Source organism: Bos javanicus, chromosome 16 (genome assembly GCF_032452875.1).
Source record: "Bos javanicus breed banteng chromosome 16, ARS-OSU_banteng_1.0, whole genome shotgun sequence".
Classification (NCBI taxonomy): Eukaryota; Metazoa; Chordata; class Mammalia; order Artiodactyla; family Bovidae; genus Bos; species Bos javanicus.
Window position 1 is genome coordinate 28,043,865 of NC_083883.1, and position 16,705 is coordinate 28,060,569.

General features: G+C 42.0%; 2 protein-coding genes across 9 annotated transcripts in view; one reads left to right on the forward strand and one right to left on the reverse strand.

Annotated features, from left to right (window-relative positions):
• Positions 1–16,705, reverse strand: part of NVL (nuclear VCP like) — a 179,798-nt gene that overhangs the window by 34,762 nt on the left and 128,331 nt on the right. The window contains exon 23 of one of the 8 annotated variants that reach the window (XR_009729892.1): positions 10,719–10,862. The exons of 6 other annotated variants lie outside the window; for them this stretch is intronic. Coding sequence is in view for 1 of the 2 variants with exons in the window: in XM_061382316.1 (XP_061238300.1) it covers positions 10,809–10,862 (54 nt within the window). In the remaining variant the exon portion in view is untranslated. Of the gene's footprint in view, positions 1–10,359; positions 10,863–16,705 lie in introns of those variants that run through there. One more of the 8 variants, XM_061382316.1, reaches the window with a different exon arrangement.
• DEGS1 (delta 4-desaturase, sphingolipid 1) lies at positions 5,950–16,477 on the forward strand. Its single transcript, XM_061382324.1, has 3 exons — positions 5,950–6,363; positions 12,401–13,143; positions 15,990–16,477. Exons 1-3 carry the CDS (start codon positions 6,282–6,284, stop codon positions 16,134–16,136), a joined length of 972 nt encoding a protein of 323 aa, XP_061238308.1. The 5' UTR covers positions 5,950–6,281; the 3' UTR covers positions 16,137–16,477.

Sequence of the window (16,705 nt, forward strand, 5' to 3'; positions counted from 1 at the left end):
CATTAATCACAGCACACCAGGCCTCCCTGTCCATCACCAACTCCCGGAGTTCACTCAGACTCACGTCCATTGAGTCAGTGATGCCATCCAGCCATCTCATCCTCTGTCGTCCCCTTCTCCTCCTGCCCCCAATCCCTCCCAGCATCAGAGTCTTTTCCAATGAGTCAACTCTTCGCATGAGGTGGCCAAAAAATAGTTTAAAGACCTAAATATAAGACCATAAAACTCCTAGAGAGAACACAGGCAAAATATCCTCTGACACAGATCATAGCAATATTTTCTTAGATTAGTCTCCCAAGGCAAATAAACAAAAACAAAAATTAAGAAATGAAACCTAATCAAACTTAAAAGCAAAGGAAACCATCAAAAAAACAAAAAGACAACTTACGGAATGAGAGAAAATATTTGCAAATAATACGACCAACAAGTGGTTAATTTCCAAAATATACAAATAGCTCATACAACTCAATATTAAAAAAAACAAACCACACACAATAAAAAAAATGGGCAGAAGACCTAAATAGGTATTTCTCCAAAGAAGACATACAGATGACTTTACAGGCACGTGAAAAAATGCTCAACGTTGCTAATTATTAGAGAATTGCAAATCAAAACTACAATGAAGTATAACCTCACACCAGTCAGAATGGCTATCATCAATAAGTCTACAAATAATAAATGTTGGAGAGGGTGTAGAGAAAAGGGAATCTTTCTATACTGTTGGTGAGAATGCAAATTTTTACAGTCACAATGGATAACAATGTGGAGGTTCCTTAAAAAAATTAAAAATAAAGCTACCATTTGATCCAACAAGCCCACTCCTGAACATATATCCATAAAAGATGAAAGCTCTAATTCAAAAGGATACATGTACTCCAAAGTTCACAGCAGCACTATGTACAATAGCCAAGACATGGAAGCAAATTATCCATCAACAGATAAATGGATAAACAAAGTGTGGTATTGATATGCAATGGGATATAACTCAGCCAAAAAAAAAAAAGAATGAAATATTGCATTTGCAACATGATGGACCTAGAGATTATCATGCTAAGTAAGTCAGAAAGAGAAAGACTAATATTATATCACTTACATGTGGATTCTAAAAAATAGTACAAATGAATCTATTAACAAAACAGAAACAGACTTGTAGCATAGAAAACAAATTTGTGGTTACCAAAGGGTAAAGTGGAGGGAGGATAAATTAGGAGTATGGGATTAACACATACTGCTGCTGCTGCTAAATCACTTCAGTCGTGTCCGACTCTGTGCGACCCCATGGACGGCAGCCCAGCAGGCTCCCTCGTCCCTGGGATTCTCCAGGCAAGAACACTGGAGTGGGTTGCCATTTCCTTCTCCAATGCATGAAAGTGAAAAGTGAAAGTGAAGTCGCTCAGTCGTGTCCGACTCTTAGCGACCCCATGGACTGCAGCCTACCAGGCTCCTCTGTCCATGGGATTTTCCAGGCAAGAGCACTGGAGAGGGGTGCCACTGCCTTCTCCTAACACATACTACTATATATAAAACAGATACTCAACAACAATTTACACAAGGGGGATTTCCCTAGTGGTCCAGTGGCTAAGACTCCATTCTCCCAATGCAGGTTTCCTTGTCAGGGAATTAGATCCCACTTGCCGAAATGAAGAATTTGCACGTTGCAATGAAGATCAAAGATTCTTCGTGCCGCAACTAAGACCCAGGATAGCCAAATAAATAAATAAATATTTTTAGAAAAAGAATGTACATAGGGAACTACATTCAATATCTTGTCATAACTTATAAGGGAAAATAGTCTGATAAATATATATAGCTGAATCATTTTGTTGTATAACAAAACAATATTGTAAACTGAAATATACTAACAATATTGTAAATCAATTATGCTTCAATGTTTAAAAATGAATTCTCAATAAAAATTTTTTTTTAATGGAAAATGAAAAATTCAAATGGAAGAACAGGTTGATTTCAAAAATATGATTATTGTCTTCTGAAACTACATTGTCTGACATTTCCCAGTTATCATCAGGAGCTATTGGGATTTACCCACAACTTCTGAGAGCAGACTGGATAGTACTGCCTTTCTAGAATGTCTGGTGTGATTGTTTTAAGACAAACTCCCTGTCAAGAGTAAGAAAATGAGGGCTTCCCTCGTGGTCCAGTGGTTAAGAATCCACCTTGCAATGCAGGGGACAACAGTTCAATCCCTGGTCTAGGAAGATTCCACTTGCCACAAAGCAACGAAGCCTGAGAGACACAACTGTTGAGCCAGTTGTGAGGCTGGGAGTGGCAACTACTGAAGCGCTTGTGGTCTAGAGCTTATGCACCACAAGAGAAACCACCGCAATGAGAAGCCTGAGCACTGCAACCAGAGAGCAGCTCCCACTTGCTGCAACTAGAGAAAGCCTGTGTGCAGCAACCGAGATCCAGTGTTGCTCTCGGTCAAAAATAAATAAATCTTTTAAAGAGTGTACAATATACGACCCACAGAAAAAGACATTCAGAATTTTTTTTAAGAAAAAGATACGAAAGTAAGACAACACAATAAGATCTTTTAAAAGCCCAAACTAAAGAAACATGTATGTATGTGCATCAGTTCAGTTCAGTCCCTCAGTCCTTTTCGACTCTTTGTGACCCCACAGACTGCAGCACACTGGACTTCCCTGTCCATCACCAACTCCCAGAGCTTACTCAAACTCATGTCCATCGAGTCGATGATGCCATCCAACCATCTCATTCTCTGTCATCCTCTTCTCCTCCTGCCTTCAATCTTTCCCAGCATCAGGGTCTTTTCCAATGAATGAGTCAGTTCTCCACATCAGGTGGCCAAAGTATTGGAGTTTCAGCTTCAGCATCAGTCCTTCCAACGAATACTCAGGACTGATTTCCTTCAGGATGGACTGGTTGGATCTCCTTGCTGTCCAAGAGACTCTCAAGAGTCTTCTCCAACATTGCAGTTCAAAAGCATCCATTCCCCAGCACTCAGCTTTCTTTATAGTCCAGCTCTCACATCCATACATGACTACTGGAAAAACCATAGCTTTGACTAGATGGACCTTTGTTAGCTAAGTAATGTCTCTGCTTTTTAATATGCGTCTAGGTTGGTCATCGGAGAAGGCAATGGCACCCCACTCCAGTACTCTTGCCTGGAAAATCCCATGGATGGAAGAGCCTGATAGGCTACACTCTATGGGGTTGCTCAGAGTCGGACACGACTGAGCAACTTCACTTTCACTTTCCTGCATTGGAGAAGGAAATGGCAACCCACTCCAGTATTCTTGCCTGGAGAATCCCAGGGACGGGGGAGCCTGGTGGACTGCTGTCTCAGAGGTCGCACAGAGTTGGGCACAACTGAAGCGACTTAGCAGCAGCAGCAGGTTGATCATAGCTTTTCTTCCAAGAAGCAAGCGTCTTTTAATTTCATGGCTGAAGTCACCATCTGCAGTGATTTTGGAGCCCAAGAAAATATAGTCTCTCGCTGTTTCCATTGTTTCTCCATCTATTTGCCATGAACTGATGGGACTGGATGCCATAATCTTAGTTTTCTGAATGTTGAGTTTTAAGCCAACTTTTTCACTCTCCTCTTTCACTTTCATCAAGAGGCTCTTTAGTTCTTCTTTGCTTTCTTCCATAAGGGTGGTATCATCTGCACATCTGAGGTTATTAATATTTCTCCCAGCAGTCTTGATTCCAGCTTGTCCCTCATCCAGTCCAGCATTTTGCATAATGTACTCTGCATATAAGTTAAATAAGCAGGGTGACAATATACAGCCTTGACGTACTCCTTTCCCTATTTGGAACCAGTCTGTTGTTCCATGTCCAGTTCTAACTGTTGCTTCCTGACCTGAATACAGATTTCTCAAGAGTCAAGTCAGGTGGTCTGGTATTCCCATCTCTTTCAGAATTTTCCACAGTTTGTTGTGATCCACAGTCACAGACTATGGCGTAGTCAATAAAGCAGAAGTAGATGTTTTTCCGGAACTCCCTTGCCTTTTCAATGATCCAATGGATGTCGGCAATTTGATCTCAGGTTCCTCTGCTTTTTCTAAATCCAGCTTGTACAACTGGAAGTTCTTGGTCACATACTGTTGCAGCCTAGCTTGAAGGATTTTGAGCACTACTTTGCTAGCGTGTGAGATGAGTGCAATTGTGCGGTAGTTTGGACATTCTTTGGCATTGCCTTTCTTTGGGACTGGAATGAAAACTGACCTTTTCCAGTCCTGTGGCCACTGCTGAGTGCGTGTGCATGCCTATGTGTAATTAAAATATTGTTAATCCCCACAAAAAGCCTGTAACTGAGTTCTTCTCCTTTTCTCTAGAATGTCAAAATCCACATTCAATTCAAATATAAAAGGTGAAAAGAACTAAGTGAAAATATTCCCTCCCAACCCTTTCCCTCAGATTTCTACTTACTCTCCTAAAATATAATCATTTCTTGAGTGTCTTTCTAAACCTATTTTGTGCATATCCAAGGAAAAACATATTATATATGCATTATGCATACACTCCCCGCTCCTGCTCAATGTTTTGCATTTAATGGTGTATTTTGAAGATTAATTCATATTAACACACAAAGACCTTCCTCATTTATTTTTAGTGAGGCATAGTATAACATTGTATGGTTAACTGCATGCACCATTATTTGTTTTAGTTTGTTTGAGGTTTTTACCTCTGGTATGCAACACTAACAGATATGGTCTTAAAAAAAAAAAAAAACAAAATAAAACTGTAACCATAATATAGCACTATTATCACAGTTAAATTAACAACTCCTCAATATCAACACATATCTAATCAATATCTGAATGAAATGATCACGTGTCAATTTTTAAAACTTTTCACAATTTGAATCACAATCTAAATAAGATGAATAAGCTGTGGGCTTCCCTGGCAGCTCAGTGGTAAAGAATCCACCTGCCAAGGCAGGAGACATAGGTTCCATCTCTGACCCAGGAAGATCCCACATGCCTCGGGCAACTAAGCCCTTGTCAGAAGTATTGAGCCTGTGTTCTACAGCTGAGGAGTGGCAATTACTGAAGTCGCGGGGGCCCTAGGGCCTGTTCTCTGAAACAAGAGAAGCCACCATAATGAGAAGCCTGCTCACAGCAACTAGAGAAGAGCCTGCAAAGTAAGGAAGACCCAGAACAGCCGCGCGCACACACACACACACAAACGAAAATGCTGTAAATACAGTTTGTAAACGACTTAAAATACAAAATCAATAAATTGCAGTTGATTGACGTTTTTTGCAGCCCTTTTAATCTGTCGGTTTTCCCTCTTTTGTTTCTCTTGCATTTTATTTATTAAAGTACTCAGGATGTTGCCCTACAGAATTTCCCACAGTCAAGATCTTGCTGATTCTATGTCTGTGGTATAGTTTAACATGCTCCTCTGTTCTATTTTCTATACATTAGCATTTGGTTCTAGGTATTTGATCACACTTGGCTGTAGTGTGCATGTGTGGATGTGGTGTTTTACTGAGAATATCCTGTTGGTTATCTTCCTTTTTGTAATCTTAGTCAGTTTCTTTTATATTGGAGAAGGGGTAACTTAATTTTGAGACAAAATGTCCTCTCAGGAAGAGGCGGTGGTTCAAACGACTTGTGATAGATGTAAGGTTGAGCAATGAACTTACAAGAGAAATGGTCACACTAGAATAATTCAGGCAGAACAACAAATTGCTCATGATTTTTCACTCTCAACGAGAGTGATTTCCTTTTTCTTAATTAGCTCTTAATCACCACACGCTCCGCATTTTTTTCCTGAGGTATTATTTCGAGGAGGCAGCCAAAAACAGCTCAGTAAATAATTTGCTTTTCAAAATTAAACAAAACTTGGGCAAGTTGCCACTGATTACTGACCAAGGATTCTTGGGCTCAAGCTCCAGCCTCCCCGCGAGGCGCTAAAGCGCAGTCTCATTTCACTTGAGACCTTTCCTGCCTTTTTCACCTTTTCCCGGGCACCAGCACCAGCACCGCGCAGAACAGGCCTCAGGGAGCTGGGACTTGCAAGAACTCGGCATCCCGGCTTGTCGCCGAGTCACATAAAAAGCAGAAACGAGCGCCGCGGAGCAACGGAATCCCGCCCCGCGGAGGGGGCGCCCGCCCACCCCAGCTCCAGGCCGGGGGGCGGGGCCTCGGGACTCCGCCCCGGCCTGCGTCTCCTCTCCCGCCCCTCCGCCGCCGGCTGACACGAGTTGCGGAGCGGCAGTCTTCGCTTTCGCCGCCGCCCAGGAGGAGAGTGGATAGGAGCGAGAGCCCGCCGCTGGCCCGTGAGCCGCCGCCATGGGGAATCGCGTTTCACGGGAAGACTTCGAGTGGGTCTACACCGATCAGCCGCACGCCACTCGGCGCCAGGAGATCCTGGGTGAGGCTCGGGCCCGCGCCCCGTTATGTGCGTGCGCGGCCTCCCGCCACCTGGACGCGCCTTCCCCGCGGCGGCCCCTGCGCGCCCGAGGCCCGTTAAGAGCCCGCTCCCGGCCGCGTCCCGCCGCCGCCCGGGCCCCGGCCCGGCTCGTGAGGGAGGGGTTCCCCCGCGCGCCCCCGCCTGGCCGCGCAGACCCGAACCTTCGGCGGGGGAGGCACAGGCGCGCCCTCGAGCGCGGGCGTCCGTTCGGGGACAGGGTTTTCTTCAGCCGGGTTCCCTCGGCCAGCCCGCGCTCGAGTAGATCCTCTCGCCCAGAGATACTCGTGCTGCCGGTGGGCGCAGTGATCTCCTCTCCCTTCTCCCTTCCGCCTTCCCCCCTCCCCCGTCTCCCCCCTCCCCCGCCTCTTTCTCTTCCTCTCCCTTCTTCCTCTGCCCGGCGGCCCCGGGCGAAGCCAGGCTGTGAGCGTGTGCGAGGCAGGGCGTGGTCCCGGAGCATCTAGAGGCCCACACGCGGGGCGCGCGGACGCTGGCCGACGCCCGCTAGCGATCCCGGCGCCGGCGGCTGCAGCCTGGGCCCAGGGAGGGGGCTGGTGGTATCCGACCCGTTTGCCCCCAGGGGCCTTTCAGACCGGAAGGGTAACCTTTCCAGGGCCTGGGTCCTGGGGTGCTCACGCTGATCTCGTGAATTCTCACAAATAAGGCTGCGAGAGGGGCAGATTCATGTTTATTTTTCATCCATCACAGTTTTTTTTGGACGAAAAGGCTGTGTGTGGAAGACTTGCCAAGATTAGCCTTCTGGTTCCCTGACTGCTAATTTAGGGCTTTTACATCAGGTTAAACTAGGCCCTAACAACTCTCTGGAGGTGTCAGGCGCTCAGCTGTTTGCAGCTTCTATATTATATAGAGAATTCTCTCATCTCTCCCAGGGTTGTGTTAGGTACTGTGTTGAGTACTTTACAAACATTAACCAATTTAATCTTCCCAGTGACTAGGTCGATGTTACCCCTATTTTAAAGATGTGGTAGGAGTGAATAACTGTTAGAGGGGCATTCTGATTTGGGTTAGATTCTACCACAACGTTTGCTCTTGTTTTGAAAATCTGGAAACTAATGGGTGACAAGTTGAATAGGAGGAATTATTTCTCATACAGAGTATCCGCCTAGTTGTTCTTGTCAGCATCCATTCGCCAAGTGAAAAGAAAAGGCAAGTCCCTGCTCTTTGCTGGAGTAAGGTAGAAATGTCATATTTTCACAAAAGGAAAGGAATTAGACCTTTAAAAACTTCCATAATCTAGCAGACTCTTCAAAGTTGGCTGTTGAACAGCAGTTCGCCTTCTCCAAATTGCCGGCGTCCTGGATAAAGCAACTGTTCCTTTCCAACCAATACTTGTCTCTCAAGTATTAGCAAACAATGGAACCTGAGTTGGGTAATACGTGATCATATAACTAATACATGGGTGAATCTAGATTTAAACCCATATCCTTCTGACACTAGGGACTCTGTTAAATAAATTTGTAAATTGTAAAAAAAAAAAAAAAGCATTAGTAGATCCTATTGAAATGGATTTTTAAAAATCGAATCAATAAGCTGGGAGCGTGAACATTTATAGTTGCTATTAACGCTACCCCTTTAAGAGACTTTGGTTCTTGGATGCTTTCTTTACTATTTTTAATCAAAATGTGTATTTTGCAAATCACACATAAGAGATGGCATATAGTACATTTTAATCTATGCCTAATCAATACATGCATAAGAATAATCTGGTCTCAACTCTGTAAAAACAAACACCTGAATACCAAAATGTAGCTATCTGTTTAATATTCAGACAATCAAGGAAGTGAAAAGGTGTTTGTCCATGCTTATCTCAACATGAACCTTTTTTCCACAAACTTATTATCACTGGACCATTTCACTTGGAAAGTAAAAGGACTACAGTATTTCCCGATGAAGATGCTAATCATTTTCTCTGCAGGTGTAAATACTGCTCAGTGTTCCATATCAGCGGTGGAGATGGAATAACCTCAGAAAAGATAAGAATCTGGAGATTTGTTTAAATTGTACTTAAATGATGAGATATTTTTGAAATGTGTCAGGTTTTGACAGGGTGAGAGGCACAAGAGAACATGGATATGATAACAGCCAACATCCATACACTAAATTTACAAAATTTATGTACAAAACTAATGAAAGCTATTGATTGGGCCATTTATTGTTGTTTAGTTGGACCATTACTATTGTTGTTTAGTTGCTCAGTCATGTCCCACTCTCTGCAACCCTGTGGACTGTGTAGCCCACCAGGCTCCTCTGTGCATAGGATTTCCCAGGCAAGCTTACTGGAGTGGTTTGCCATTTCCTTCTTCAGGGCATCTTCCCCACCCAGGGATTGAACCTGCATTTCCTGCATTGACAGGCAGATTCTTTACCACTGAGCCATCAGAAAGTGAAAGTGAAGTGAAAGTAAAAGTCTCAGTAGTGTCTGACTCTTTGCGACCTCATGGGCTGTACAGTCTATGGAATTCTCCAGGCCAGAATACTGGAGTGGGTAGCCTTTCCCTTCTCCAGGGGATCTTCCCAACCCAGGGATCGAACCCAGATGTCCCACATTGCAGGCGGATTTTTAACCAGCTGAGCCACAAGGGAAGCCCAAGAATACTGGAGTGGGTAGCCTATCCCTTCTCCAGCAGATCTTCCCAAACCCAGGAATCGAACTGGGATCTCCTGCATTGCAGGCAGATTCTTTACCATCTGAGCTATCAGGGAAAGGATGATTATTAGTAGGTCATATAATTGCAGGAAATGTTCCCTTTACTGCTGTACTTCTGCTGGGAAACTTTTTTTTTTTAACTGTCTTATTAAGATATAATTCACAAACTGTAAAGTTCCCCCTCCCCCTCCCCTTTTTTGTTTTTGCCCTTGCTGTACAGCATGTGGGATCTTAGTTTTCTGACCAGAGATGGAAGCTGAGCCCCCTTCATTGGAAGTACAGAGTCTTAACCACTAGATCACCAGGGAAATCCCAAAAGCTCACCTATTTAAAGTGTACAATTCAGTAGGGTGTTTTTTTTATTGTTTTTTTTTTTAATGTATATATTCACAGTATTAAACCATTCAGTTCAGTTCAGTTCAGTCGCTCAGTCGTGTCCAACTCTTTGCAACCCCATGAATTGCAGTACGCCAGGCCTCCTTGTCCATCACCAACTCCTGGAGATCACCCGAACTCACATCCATCAAGTCGGTACTGCAATTTAATTTTTAGAAAGTTCTTGTCACCCCAAGAAGAAACCCTATATTCATTAGCATTGAATATATCCTTCACTCACACTGCCCAGTCCTGGGCAAACACTAATCTTTGTTTCTGTGGATTTTACTGTTCTGGACATTTCTTATGAATGAGGTCATAATACTTGGTCTTTCGTGACTGACTTCTCTCACTTAGCACGATGTTTTCAAGGTTCACGCATGTTGCAGCATGTATCAGTACTCCATTCCTTTTTGTAGCCAAGTAATTTTTGTGACTTCCCTGGTGGCTCAGAGGTTAAAGTGTCTGCCTGCAATGTGGGAGACCTGGGTTCGATCCCTGGGTTGGGAAGATCCCCTGGAGAAGGAAATGGCACCCCACTCCAGTATTCCTGCCTGGAGAATCCCATGGACGGAGGAGCCTGGTGGGCTACAGTCCACGAGTCCATGTGTCCACAGACACGACTGAGCAACTTCACTCACTCACTCAATTTTTGTGTATGGTGTAAGAGAGAGGTCCAGTTTTATTCTTTTACATGTGGATGACCAGTTGTTCCAGCACCATTTGTTGAAAAGACTATTCTTTGTCCTGTTTAATTATATTGGCATCCTAGTGTTGATTTTTTATATACTAGAGTCGGACACAACTGACGTGACTTAGCAGCAGCAGCAGCAGCAGCAGCACCAGCAGCAGCAGCACACCTGCAAAACGTGTGTTATCTTCTATCTTTTGTCAGATATGTCCATTTAATCAAATTTTATTTAAACTAAAAATGCTGGAGCTCTAAATAGAAATAACATTTTAATACAAAAGAATTACTACTTATTCACCAATGAACTGAATACTTTGTTATTTTATGTTTGAACAACTGTTGGACGTACCCATATTTAAATGAAATACTTACTTGAGCTTTTAATTTATCCCAGGATAATTAGTTTTAGACTCAAAACCCATAAGATTACTTTTTTTGACCCATTGCCTACAAAATTGTTAACACTGATGAAATGGACTAACAGCAAGAAAGATGAGAAGTTAGGGATAGGAGAGGGGAAAGGAAAGGAACAAGAAGAATTACCTTGAATTAACCCGACCCTTATATATGTGAAACTGGACTTACCTTCCTGTCCTGCATTTTAAGCTAGAATTCTTCATTTCACTTTTAGAGAAAAGAAGGTGAAGCTGCTCCTCTTCTTTTTGTTGTGCTGGGTTAAACATACTTGCCAACCCACAAAACCAAAGTGTGTATCTGGGCTTCCATTACCTGGAGTGGCAGGATACGGAGAAGAATCTGCATTTGCCTCTAGGCAATACTTCCTGAATTACTAGCATATTCCATAATACTTGGTTAGATATTTGTGTGTGAAGTCAACAAATAATAATCTAACACAAATTAGCATTGTTCAGTCCTAATGCAGAAGGAAAGGAAAGAAAGAGGCATTGTGAATCGATAAGAGTTCTTTAGAATCTACACTAATTTGAGATAACTAGAAGTCTACATTGGCAGAAATTTATACATCTAAACATTTGAAAATACAGAAAATGGCTAGAAGTTACAACAAACTGGCAAGTAGAAGTGACTTGGTCAGTATAAGGAAATTATAAAACCTAAATCAGATACATCAGTTTATCAGACTATGATTGCCACTTTTGTAAAACTTACAAATTTAACATACAAAATTTTTTTTTTTTTCTTTCTTTTTTTTTTTTTTTGAGTGCAAGGGCCACACCGATGCCTGCGTGCCCTCCTCCCTCCCCCCACCGCCCGGGGCAGAGGGAAGGGACACGAGCGCGGACGCGTGTGACAGCGGCGACAGGCGCGCGCCGCCGGCCCCCCGGCCCCGCGCGTCCCCCCCTGGGAAAGGGGTAACATACAAAAATTTTTAAGAGTGAAAAGGGAACTGCTGCTGCTGCTAAGTCATTTCAGTCGTGTCCGACTCTGTGCGACCCCATAGACGGCAGCCCACCAGGCTCCCCAGTCCCTGGGATTCTCCAGGCAAGAACACTGGAGTGGGTTGCCATTTCCTTCTCCAATGCATGAAAGTGAAAAGTGAAAGTGAAGTTGCTCAGTCGTGTCCGACTCTTTGCAACCCCATGGACTGCAGCCTACTAGGCTCCTCCATCCATGGGATTTTCCAGGTAAGAGTACTGGAGTGGGGTGCCATCGCCTTCTCCAGAAAAGGGAACTAGATAACATTTATTCATGTTGTGACTATCTTTCTGTTAATGTATGAGGGTCTAGATTTTGAGGCTCATTTTTTCCTACAAAAATTCTCAAATTTGTTGTGACATGATATTTAGTAACTTTACTGTTAGAATATACTTCTTCCCGGGACTTCCCTGGCAGTCTAGTGGTTAAGATTTCGCCTTCCACCCTGAAGGAGGGCATGGCAACCCACTCCAGTATCCTTGCCTGGGCCCTGGACAGAGGAACCTGGCAGGCTACAGTCCAGAGTTGCAAAGAGTCAGAAGGGACTTAGAACCCATGCATACTCTATTTAAAGAAAAAAAAAGACTTCCAATGCAGGGGGTGTTGGTTCCATCCCTAGTTAGAGAGCTAAGATGAAACAAAAGTGGTATTATAACAAATTCAATAGACATTAAAAATAGTCCACATCAAAATATACCTATTTTTAAAAAAGCATATACCCCTTCCCTGTAGTAGATGAACATTTGATAGTCTCAAAGAGAGCATATGATTTGGAAAAAATTAATTGATGTGTAAATTGATATTAGTTTAATTGCAGAACTGTTATGCACTTTTCTCAGGCTTTGATTTTTTGTTTGTTTTTTTCCTTACAGCAAAGTATCCAGAGATAAAATCCTTAATGAAGCCTGATTCCAACTTGATATGGATTGTAATTATGATGGTTCTCACTCAGTTTGTTGCATTTTACTTAGTAAAGGACTTAGACTGGAAATGGGTCCTGTTTTGGGCATATGCCTTTGGCAGCTGCGTTAATCATTCAATGACTCTGGCTATTCATGAAGTTTCCCACAACAGCGCCTTTGGCCATTACAAAGCTATGTGGAATCGTTGGTTTGGAATATTTGCCAATCTCCCTATCGGTGTCCCATATTCAGTTTCCTTTAAGAGATATCACATGGATCATCATCGATACCTCGGAGGTGACGGCATCGATGTGGATATTCCAACCGACTTTGAAGGCTGGTTCTTCTGTACTACTTTTAGAAAGTTTATATGGGTCATCCTTCAGCCTCTCTTTTATGCTTTTCGACCTCTGTTCATCAACCCCAAACCAATCTCCTATCTGGAAATAATCAATACTGTGATCCAGATCACTTTTGACATCGTGGTTTACTATGTTTTGGGAGTTAAATCTTTAGTCTACATGTTGGCAGCCTCCTTATTTGGCCTAGGTTTGCACCCGATTTCTGGACATTTTATAGCTGAACATTATATGTTCTTAAAGGGACATGAAACTTATTCATATTATGGGCCTCTGAATTTACTCACCTTCAATGTGGGTTACCATAATGAACACCACGACTTTCCCAACATTCCCGGAAAAAGCCTTCCCCTGGTAAGTAAAGGATTTTATACATGTTCTAATTTCTGATGGTTCTGTGATCACAATTAGTCTTGACTTGCTCATTTAAAATGAAATGTAGTATATTTTGTCCATCTAGGCAGTTCATCAAAGAAAACAGCAAGAGTCTTAAAAGTCATGAGTTGGGCAGCCTAATTTTACAGACCTCACTGTCCTGGATCCCTAAGCCTTGTGGTGACACATAAAGTTTAGAGTGTTCGGGGGGTCTGTATAATCAACTGACATGTAAAGTAATTCAGAAATGGAAAATGAAATTCCCTCTGTGGAGGCAGCAAAAATTTACATAACCTTTATCACTGTTAAATACACTTAGCTAAAGTTTGTGTTGGTTTATTGTGAAATACAGATACTCTGCATAATTGCTCTGCAGAATAAGTGAATGTCAGTTTCCAGTGGTGCAGACATCCCACAGGCAGGGACCATCCGTTTCCCGTCACAGTAGACTTTTATCTTACTGCTTGTGGAGTAAATGAAAGGCAGCATATTGACTTTCATCCTTTCTCAAAGGATAATCCTCTCCAAACTTCAGTTATATTTCTGATGAATTCACTTATTAGACTTTCCATCCTCAGAATGGATAGCTTTTACAGTTCCATTACCAAAAAATGTTTCTGTAATTCTAAAAAGGGGAAGTTGTAGGAGATGTAGTATCAATTTTTCATGATTTTTTATTTTTTTAGCTGTGATATTAAGGAAACCATAACCAGATATTTTATGCTAGCATATCTACTCACCCAAATTTTATAGATTTCATCTTAAGTTTTTAACTGTTGACTGTTTACAAACTTGCATACAGCATGACAACTAAATATAACATTTGATTATTGATTGGATTACTAGTTGAGGAAAGAAAAATCTAGAAAGGACATTGAGTTAGTGGGAAGTTTTGAATATGAACCACATAATAGTAATATTGTGTCAGTGTTAAGTTTCTTGGGTGTGGAATGCTATTATGGTTTTGTCGGGAAATGTCCTTGTTCTTGGGCTTCCCAGGTGGCTAAGTGGCAAAGAATCCGCTTGCAAGTGCAGGAGATGCAGGTTCGATCCCTGGGTTGGGAAGATCCCCTGGAGGAGAAAATGGCAACCCATCCCAGTATTCTTGCTGGGAAAATCCTATGGACAGAGGAGCCTGGCAGGCACCAGTCCATGGGGTTGCAAAGACTCAGACACGACTGATGACATAACTTTTTCTTAGGAGATATGTATTGAATATTTAGGGTGAAATATTCAGAGTAAGTTTGCACATAACATCTGCAACTTCTCTTCCAGCAAAGAGCAAAGTATGTGATTTATATCATATATGGAGAGAGAAAGAGAAAGTAGCTGTGGCATAGTGTTAATTGGTGGACCTAAATGAAGAGCATATGGCTGATGGTTTTGTTGTTCTTTCAGCTTTTCTGTCGGTTTTGTGTTTTCAAAATAAAATGGGGGAAATCACCACACAGCTGGCTGAAAACAGTTTTGAACGTGGTGTGATGTGCCTGTGTGGCTACTTTGTGTCATTTTGGTTGGAGAGTGTGCCCACCTTTGCTCACCTCTTCCCTGCCTAGGAAAGTACATTTTTATATTTTTAAGAGATTAGGGCTTCTTAGGCGGCTCACTGGTAAAGAATCTGCTTGCAATGCAGGAGACACAGTTTCGATCCCTGGGTCAGGAAGATCCCCTGGAGAAGGAAATGTCAACCCACTCCAGTATTCTTGCCTGGAAAACCCCATGGATGGAGAAGCCTGGTGGGCTACAGTCCATGGGCTCGCAAAAAGAGTTGGACATGACATGGTTTAAGGAGAAAGCTGGTCACCTTTGAACAAAATAATTCACCTTTTCCAACATAAGCCACATATTTTGACTTGTAATTTTCTTGAGCAGTCTGTAAACTGAAAACTTAGGTCAGCTTAAACATTACCTGCTCATGGTTCATCAGTGAGAATTTATTTCCCACTCCATTCCACACATAGCTGAACTAATAGACATTCTCAAAGTTCTCTGGTCTTCCTTTCCTGCCTGTTCTATTGTGTATGCCAAGAAGTACCTTGTTCTGCAATAGTTGTGTTGCAGTAATTATGTTGCATGTAACGATCACATGGTTAGTTAATAGATATGCATAACAAGGTTTCTTTCAACATCTCTATTGAAAGGTAACTCATAGATACAATTCATACACTTACAATGTGCAATTCAGTGGTTTTTAGATTGTTCAGAGCCTTAAAAACATCACTGCAATCACATTTTGTTGAAATCAGTGTTTTACTCCGCACTAACTAGTCTTGCTTGCTAATCACACTGGCCATAGTCATTTTTTTTAAAAAGACATCCTTAACGTGAGGTGGCTGAATTGTACGTTTGATAAGTGATTAATTTCTAACTGGCATGCCACAATAATTCATCGGTATTTGCAGGCAGGTTCCTTAATGGCAGCGTCAAGTGGTGCCTTTAAACCCTGCAATGCCAGTCATTCAGTATGACATTTAAAAAACATCAAGTTGATTGGATTGCAAGTATTTGTTATTAAAAGATGGCAAGTGCCACATTTACAAGTAAGCTAATAAACTACAAGTAAATTTACAAGTAAACTAATCCCTCAGAGCTTGTTGAAAAGAGTCAGTAATCCTAGAGGGTCAAAGATGGTTTATTCCAAAAATGTAAACTGCTTTCTGTTTAGAATTCCCAAAGCTGCTGCTGTTACTTATTTATTTAAGAGGGAGGTAGGAGAAAGTTTCATGGTTTCTTTTCTGAGTGTGCATGTCAGACATCCATCTGTCATCTTTAATAGGACTCTGTTAACACTCATTATTCATCTTGCTGTATTTTTTCCCTTCTAGGTGAGGAAAATAGCTGCTGAGTACTATGACAACCTCCCCCACTACAATTCCTGGATAAAAGTGCTATATGATTTTGTGACGGATGATACAATAAGTCCCTATTCGAGAATGAAGAGGCATCTGAAAGGCAACGAGGTTCAGGAGTAAATGTCATTAAGACCAAAGGAACTCCTCTCTGAAACTTGATCATAACTGAGAAAGTGGAATTTTTGAATTATTAAGACCAACTATGTTTAGAAGCTGCCCTCATACAAATTCAGAGTGTGATCTTCATAGTGTCAAGAAGCTAATCTGGCTTTAAAGAGTCCATCTGCGCAGTGTTCAGCTTTACTCATTATATTACCACTGTGGTGGATGTTTTCACTTAGGTCTGACCCTTTGTAAGCATATCATAAAAAAAGCTTTTAAAAAGCTATTTCTAGTATGTTGTTTTCACTATAAGGATTTACTTTATTAAAATCGCTAATAAACTGAGCTATTAATCACAATACATAGTGTTTATCACTTTTTTTTTTAATTGACTATCTTTATAATCACAGACTGGGGTGAGCTTACCGAGTCCAGCACAAGCTTACTCATAAATAAGGACATTATTGAATTCAGTCATGTCCAACAACTCAACTTCCTTTTCTGCGTGGACTCTCAGATTAGAAGTAGCTTTACTGATAATTTTATGTCATTTCATTTCAGCAGAAACTGGTTGGGTCTGATGGTAG